The sequence below is a fragment of the Pyrus communis genome, chromosome 12 (genome assembly GCF_963583255.1).
Source record: "Pyrus communis chromosome 12, drPyrComm1.1, whole genome shotgun sequence".
NCBI lineage: Eukaryota > Viridiplantae > Streptophyta > Magnoliopsida > Rosales > Rosaceae > Pyrus > Pyrus communis.
In genome coordinates, this window is record NC_084814.1 from 16,864,710 (window position 1) to 16,873,577 (window position 8,868).

The 8,868-nt window shown below is 40.6% G+C and overlaps 1 protein-coding gene across 1 annotated transcript; it reads right to left on the bottom strand.

The window, feature by feature from the left end:
- Positions 1-282: 282 nt before the first annotated feature.
- LOC137710802 (6-phosphogluconate dehydrogenase, decarboxylating 3, chloroplastic-like) lies at positions 283-2,562 on the bottom strand. Its single transcript, XM_068449933.1, has one exon. It carries the CDS (start codon positions 2,193-2,195, stop codon positions 708-710), a length of 1,488 nt encoding a protein of 495 aa, XP_068306034.1. The 5' UTR covers positions 2,196-2,562; the 3' UTR covers positions 283-707.
- Between the last annotated feature and the right edge of the window lie 6,306 nt (positions 2,563-8,868).

The following is an 8,868-nucleotide window of genomic DNA, read 5'->3' on the forward strand; positions in this document are numbered from 1 at the left end:
ATTCATCTGTATCGAATCGAAACAAATATGATTACTAGGATATCCTTGTTCTAAAAGATTTGACGGCTGACTACAAGGACACTGTAACAAGAGGAGTCCAGCACTCCTTAAATTGAGGGTGAAAAAGGAGGAGTTTAAAAGTATAAAACGAGAGTGTCGAAATCACTACACTCGCGGGTAAGTTTGAATTTTGAGGTGCCATTTTTTTTCCTAACGTAATCCTCGATTGGGTCAATACTTAACCATCCAATGACTAGAGAAGTAGTTAACTCTAATCTACCAGTTACGAGTTGAAGAAGCATGATTGCCATACACACAAGAAAGTGAAAGCTTCTTCTTATCTTACAAACAAACCTAAATGTTATCTCCATTTATCGAATCAAAACACGAAAACAGATTCAGATTCGCAAAACATTGGCATTCGAAAGAAACACAACAGAAATCCAACGAACAGAGCAAGTATTTCAAAATGCAGAAGTGAATAATGGAGGAAATCATAAGCTCATTGAACTCAGAAAAGGCATATGCGGTTCTTATTAGTAAGAAGGTGAAGCAATGATCGCTATTCGCTATGCCTACGCAAAAAAGCCTCCAACACTCTAAGAGACGTAAGAGACGTATACAATTCAAATTTGATATCGAAACAACCACCATCCAATCCAATCCAATCCAATCCAATCCAAATCAAGCTAGTAAACAACAAAACCTCAATGGAGTGCACCAACACCCGAACCACTCTTCTGAGCAAGCTTCGTCCACTCTGTGTGAAAGGCCCCGGGGCGATCCACCCTCTCATAGGTATGAGCCCCAAACAAGTCCCTCTGCGCCTGAACAAGGTTGGCTGGAAGCCTACCCCGCCGATAAGTGTCGAAATATGACAAACTGGCACACATTCCGGGAGTGCTAATCCCCGCGGCCACTGCCAACCCGACAACCCTCCTCCACGCAGCCTGCCTCTGCACCATTTCTTTAGCAAAATCGGGATCAACAATCAAGTTGGGCAAGCTCTGATTCCTCTGATAAGCATTCTTGATCCGATCCAAGAACACCGCTCTGATAATGCACCCGCCTTTCCAAATCCGAGCCAATTCCCCCAAATTCAAATTCCAACCCTTCTCCACACTCTTGGCCCTCAACAAGTTCATCCCTTGAGCATAACTGCAAATCTTCGACGCATACAATGCCTGCCTCACATCATCAATCAACCTCTTCTTATCAATGCCGCTCGTCACGCTGCCAATCTCCTCCTTAAACCCTGCCTGCTTCAGAGCCTCCTCGGCCTTCTCTCTCTCCTCCTTCAACCCACTTAAGTACCTGCAGTCCAAGGAAGCAGCAATGGTGGGCGCAGCGACTGACAGCTCCGCCGCCTGCTGGACCGTCCATTTCCCGGTCCCCTTCATCCCCGTCTTGTCAAGCAGCTTGTCCACCAAAAAGCCATCAGCCAAATCATCCTTGACCCTAAAAATGTCGGCTGTAATCTCAACCAGGAAGCTCTCCAGCTCTCCCCTGTTCCACTCCGAGAAAATCTCGCCCAATTCCTCGTTCGTCAGCCCTCCGACGTTCTTCAGCACGTCGTACGCCTCCGAAATCAGCTGCATGTCGCCGTATTCGATTCCGTTGTGGACCATCTTGACGAAATTACCAGAACCCCCTTCGCCGATGTAGGTTACGCAGGGGCCGTCGTCGACCTGGGCAGCGACCTTGTGGAGGATGTCCTGGACGTTGGTGTAGGCCTGGTGGGACCCTCCGGGCATCAAGCTGGGCCCGTGGCGGGCTCCATCCTCGCCGCCTGAGACCCCCATCCCGAGGTACAGAAGCCCCCTTCCGTTGGCCTCGGCGATGCGGCGCTCGGTGTTCTCATACCACTCGTTTCCACCGTCGATGATTGCATCGCCAGGCTCCATGTGGGCGGAGAGGGCGGCGATGGTCTGATCAACGGGAGCTCCAGCTTTGACGAGGATAATAACAGATCTAGGCCGTTCGATGGAGAGCACAAAATCGCGAGGGTTGTACTGGCCAAACAGTGGGAGGTTCCCCTCGTTGTGGGCCCGTTCAACGGTCTCGTCGACCTTGGAGGTGGTGCGGTTATAGACGGAGATCGGAAACCCTTTCTCGGCGATATTGAGGGCGAGGTTTTGGCCCATGACGGCGAGGCCTGCCAGGCCTATGCGGGACAGAGCTGGTGAAGATTCCATGGATGCTGCTGTTCTGTAGAGAGAAAGTAGAGAGAGAGAGGGGGGGGAGGGGGAAATGGAGGGTCAGTGAATGGGGAGACTGATATATAAGAAATAATAAGGGGATAATTGGGTTGGGGGTATTTTTGGTGACGGACTCGTCGAGGGAGTGAAGGGGCACCAGCGAGAGGGGGTTGCACCAACACGTCGATGATTGCGAGGTCGGTGTACGAGAATCAACGTGGGGGTTTGCTCTAGAAACACAAGCCGTCTACCTGTTTTTGCTATACGGCTATCAGTGCCCAAATCTTCCAACCTTTTCACAATTACAGTTCATTGTGCTCTCAACTTTTTCTATCATCCAATCCACAACAAATCAAATTAAACCTGAAAAACTTGAAAACTAATGACAATGAGATTCTGTCGTGTATTAAAGAGATAAATTTGATTTTTCTAGTGTTGGTCCTTTCTGCAATAATCTTTATTTATTTTTCAATCTTTTATAAAATTTTAATTTCTAAATATTTATGTTTTTGACAAACTTGGTGCAATCTGATTGGTTTATTTTAGGGGGTTTTAATGAAACTTTTTTGGTATTGTTCACTTTTAACGTTAAAGACATTTTTATCTTAAAAAGGCATTCATAGTACTGATTACTTACACTTTTATTTTGTATTTTTTATTAAAACTAAAATTTTTGAATTTCGTTAGTTTTTCTTTTATTTTATTGGTCTCACAAGCGTGTTATACCAGCACAACAACAATTTTACTGGCAATGACGAATTTGATATGTAAAGCAAAATATGGAGGACGAAGTCGATTTATTTAAAACAGAGCAAACATAGGGGACAAGATTGAAAGGCAAAGCAAAACGTACTCTTCACAGACTGAGGAGTTCTTCCACAAGATACTTTGTGACAATTTTACATAACTTTTTTTGTGCTAATCGGAACTATTTATATTATAAATTACTTTATAAAATCATCTTTACAAATTTTTTTTTTTTTTAAAATAAGGTCGTTTAATCAATTGACTGTAGCAATTAGATATATGGTTTGCAATTTTTTTACCAAAACCGTCCATCTGTTTTTATACAGATTGATGACTAAACGTTCTCATATATTTATTGATTTTTTTTTCCAAAAATGATATTTACTAGGATTTATAATATGTATGGTTTTGATTACGAGCATGAAACGAAATTCCTTAAATCGTCACGAAATAGCTTGATAGACACTTCTCGTCAATCTTAAGTAGCCAAGTTAATGCTTTTAAAATATAAATGGGTAAAATTATGCGTGTACAAGTACAATACCTAAATGACCCCATTTGTGATAAAATCTCCTCTTTTTTGTTGGAGGGAATGGTAAAAAGGCAGGATGATTTGAAATCTAACTCTAACTGCGAGGGTAATTACTCATAGCAGTATTATCACTCTTAACATTTAAGTGTTCAACTAATAAGTTACATAAATCACAACCAAGATCAAAACACATAACACTAATCCTTATAAAAGTCAAACATAATGACCTGAAGAATTTCCATTGGAAACAGCCATGGGTGTTCACTGTTAATCTGAATGCAGCAACTCTTCTTCTCTCTATCAGGATACTTTTGCTCTAACCAAGAATAGGACTCAGTTCTAACAAGAGCGCGCACCTGTGAGAGAAGAGAATGCCATATATATACACATATCCTTCTCATATTAGCATGTGGATTCCCTATTAAAATCCTTATGGAAAACAACTTATGTTTTCCTAATTCATACTAGTTTACTACTGCAATAAAATCCTTTATTGACAAGAACTGATATTCATCTTCCTATAAGACTTTCTTATCCTTATTGGACTTGAATAGCTAATGCTCGATCATCTTATCTCATGTTTACACTCTTACATTCTCCCACTTGAACATGAGACAAAAATCAAACATAGCTTTCACCAATCATAAGAAGTGATCACATAGCCTTATCCAAGATTCCACCATCATGACCAATGTCTCATTACATCTCAAAATACAGGAACCAAGATTCACAGACTACAACCAAAATGCAGTATTGAATCGAAGCTCACATGTACTCAATCTGTAAATATAACTCATGATTCAAAACAACATAAACAATCCAGATTATGCTCCCACTTTTCAAAAGATCACAGTACATAACAATCTTCATCGAAAAGCAACATTTTAATGATTGAATAAAATTCATTAACTATAAACTTTAAAACAGACAAACTGTCTTTCAAAGTATCAAATGAATCTAAACTTCTAACATAGTCTATCACCAATACTACAATACTTTCAAAACTTAAAGTATTCAGTCTCAGGACAAAGACACTTATTAAAATACAAAATAAAACTAGCAAACTAGCTATATCTTAACCTTAGTTTGTCAGAGTTGCACTCATTATACTAAATTATTCACAGCTGCAACACCGAGGCCTCAAAACATGCTTGATCACTCCCACTGATCAAAACTTTCTAGCACTCCCATCAAAGAAACATGTTTTCTAAATTCTCAAATAGGCAATGCCTTAGTTAACGGATTAGCAAGCATCATTGTAGTGCTTATGTGTTATACTTCGATAGTTCCTTTCTTGACCTGTTCTCTGACCTGAAGAAATTTGACATCCATCAAGCATGAAGCTGAAGTACGCCTATTATTCTTGGCAAAGAATACAGTCGAGTTGTTATCACAGAACATCTTAACAGGCTTCTGAATCGAATTCACAACCTTTAAATCTGTTAAGAAATTCTTCAACCATGCTACCTGTTTCATGCCTTCAAAGCTACAAACTCAGCCTCCATAGTAGATGTAGCTATAACAGTTTGTTTTGCACTTTTCCATGAAACTGCCCCTCCATTAAGCATGAAGATATAACCCCCAGTTGATTTCCTATCATCCACATCTCTAGCCAAATCCGAGTCTGTATATCCCATAAGTTCCAAAGAATTGGTTCTACCATACACCAACATATGACTCATGGTTCTTTGCAAGTATCACAGAACTTTCTTAGCTGCCACCCAATGTGCTTCACCTGGATTTGCTTGAAATCTACCTAGCAAGCCAACGATAAAGGCAATATCAGGCCTTGTACATATAGTTGCATACATGAGACTTCCAACTAAAGAAGCATAAAGTTTAGCTTGCATCTTCTTTGATTCCAAATCAGTTTTTGGACACTCACTCTTCGAGAACTTATCACTTTTATTGACTGGAACTTGACCATTATTGCAACTTTCCATATGAAATCTCACCAATATTATGTCAATATATCCCTTTTGAGATAAGCCAAGAAGCCTCATTTGCCTATCTCGAACAATCTCTATTCCCAATACATAATGTGCTTCACCAAGGTCCTTCATCTCAAAGTTGTCACTGAGCATTCCTTTAGTACTTTGAAGCAATTGGGGACATGAGCTTGCAAAAAGGATGTCATCAACATAAAGTACCAAGAAAATGAATTTGGATCCTGAGAACTTAATATATATGCAATCATCAAACTTATTTTCTACAAAACCTTATGCAAAGACAATTTGATCAAATTTCAAGTACCATTGCTTTGATGCTTGTTTTAAGCCGTATATTGACTTATTGAGCTTGCATACCATACTATCCTTCCCCCTTTTAACAAATCCAACAGGTTGTTTCATATAAATGTCTTCTTGTAGATCTCCATTAAGAAAAGCTGTTTTTACATCCATTTGATGTAACTCAAGATCAAAATAGGTAGCCAAAGACATTATAACTCACATAGAATCTTTAAAGGAAACCGGAAAGAAAGTGTCATTATAGTCGATTCCCTCCCTCTGAGTAAACCCCTTAGCAACCAACTGTGCTTTATATCTCTCAATTCTTCCATTAGCATCCCTTTTAGTTTTATATACCCACTTGCAACCTATTGGCCGAATTTCAAAGTTTGATTCCACCAGTGTCCAAACTATATACCCACTTGCAACCTATTGGCCAAATTTCAGAGGCATCATGAATATAATGTTAGGGTCGTGTATTCCTGAGGTTGTCACCATGGAAAGGCGTGGTGAGTTCGAGAAGCGAGGAAAGCTTAGTCCTCAATACATTGGTCCCTACTATATCACTAAAAGAGTGGGAAACGGAGCTTATCGTTTGGACTTGCCTACGGAGTTATCGCGTGTTCACAATGTGTTCCATGTTTCGATGCTTCGAGTGTATGTACCGGATGAATTACATGTCTTAGAATCGTCACAAGTGGAGCTACAAAAAGACTTGAGTTATGAAGAGGAACCAGTTGTTATACTAGATTGGAGAGAGAAAACACCTTGGAACAAGATGATACCTTTGGTGAAGGTTCTTTGGCAAAATCACAAGATCAAAGAAGCTACTTGGGAAATTGAAGAAAGTATAAGAACTAAATATCCCTATCTCTTCTACTAAAGTGGTAGAAATTTCAAAGACGAAATTTTCTTAACAAGGGTAGACTATTACAACCCGTACCTTGAAATATTGTGTTTTATTTCCGAGACATGTGAAATGACTATTTTGCACCTGAGTGGGTGTCTTAATTAATTTATCGAGCCGACTCGAAAGTTCAATCCTCATACTTTCTTAATTTTGATAATTTAATTTCTCGTACGTTAGTTTAACATCGAAATTGAAATTCAAATCGAGACCACGAGGGCCTAATTGTAATTTTCACAATTAGTGGAAGGCAATTTTGTAATTCACCTAAATGTGGTTTAAGTGGGATTACCCCACTCTCGGTCTCTCTTCTCCCTTATTTTTTATTCACTCCTTCTTTCTCAAACTCACTATCCCTCTCTAGCACCGAGAGAAGAACTCTCACTCTCCCACTTACCTTCACAAATCAAACCTTATTTCTATATATTCGAAGTCTGTGGGATGCAAGGGTCACAATGGTGTTCTTGCATGTGAGATCGGTGCAGTGTGGACCTCGGCACCATATTAGCGGAGAGCTTGAAGCTCTCAAACTCGAACCCAGGTGAGACCTATGCTCATTCCTTGAATTTTCGGGTTTTAATATTACTTTGTTGCACCCTGTGATGCTAATGTTGTGTTGAAACTCAAGGGTTTCGACCTCTGCAATTTTTGTGCATACGAACCCCAGCTCCGACGACTAATTCTGGCCAAGTGTCGTCGAGTTTGAAGTCAACTAGTGTTGGTAATGTTTCCATTCGCTCTCTCTTGTTCCTGGGATGTTTGGATGAGGTTTTTGAGCTATATGTTTAAGCTAACCACTGCATGCACCCTCATCTCTATTTCCAGTTTCCGGCAAGAGAAGGAGGATGAACTCCGACGAATTCGAGCCACGGTTCACCCCCAATCCCGTTGCATGTGATCTGGGTAAGTTCGGTGTGGGGTTTTCTTGATGTTAAATTGATGATTGGTCTCTGATTTGATGCATGCAAACCCTCTGTCACTCTCTGCAGTTTTCGACGAGAATTTTCTGAGCAAAAATCGTTGAATCCGAGGTGGATTCGACTTCTCCTCCTCCCAAATCTATTTTTGTTGAGTTCCTAACCCTTTGGGACAAATTTTGATCGTGTTTTGGGGTTAAATTTGTTGAATTTGGAACTAAAACTAGGCTTGGCCGTAATCTGGGTTTTCTTTAGATTCTGGCGACGGCATCGATGAGGGTCAACGGCAGTGGCCGTCAGTTTTGACGGCGGCAGCAGATATTCTGTTGATTTTAACAGAACCTTCTAACGGCAGAGGTATATTTCATTATCTTCAACTTATTCTCACCGCACCGGCGGGTGGCTCTGGTGACGGCGAGTGTGATGTCTACTCGCCGAACCATGATAGCGAGTACGACGACATGTTCGTTAGCGAACGCAGCCCACGGAGGTGCGTGTTTCTCAATGTGTGACGGCACATGACACCACCGTCGTGGCGAATGACGGACATGAGACCTAACCCTAGGGTTTTCGATTTTCTAAATGACAATGGTGAATTTCGTTTTTGCAAATCTAGTTTGGCTAGTTGACGCCAGTATATTTCCGGCTTACTATACTTATGCTAGTGGATGCTAGCATGATTTATTAAGTTAAGGTATGATTTCTGAACATGGATTGAATGTTTTCGATTGTAGTGATTGATGAGATTTTACTATTATGGTAGTATATATTATTATATAGTATTCGTTGTATATGTTCTCAAAATAGGGGTTATTATGTTGAATAATGATTTTATAATTGTGATAAAGCTGGTCCACTCACATTTTGTTTTATCAACCCTTTCAGGGCGTAACGAGGGTAAGGAGAACACTGGTGGTAACGAGTGGGCTTGGTAGTGCAGCTTTCATCCTCTGGATTTTGGGTGATGATTCATTTACTGCAATTTTATCTATGTTGTAATAATGGCATGATCGTACTTTTTATTATGCATAGCATTGCACTCTGTTGTATTTACTGTTGTATCTATGTTGTATTTGATATTGAACTTCGTAGAAACTAGCAGCCCTGTCTTCAGGCTCTATAACCTGAAGGCCGAGATGTGTTCATTCCTCAATAGCAGTCTTAAGATTCAGAAGTCATTAGCACGCCCAACGCCACATCAACACTCATTCACTCCCCCGACTGAGCTCGGCCGATAAGTTGGCACGCCTCGCATTCAACCGAATGACGTAGTTAACTTACTAGTTATTCGGTAGACCTGGCATTTGTGTCATGTTTTTCGTGTTCATGTCATACTCGA

Coding starts and splice junctions, on each gene's coding strand:
- LOC137710802 (XM_068449933.1), bottom strand. CDS start 2,195: ATGGAATCTTCACCAGCTCTGTCCCGCATAGGCCTGGCAGGCCTCGCC.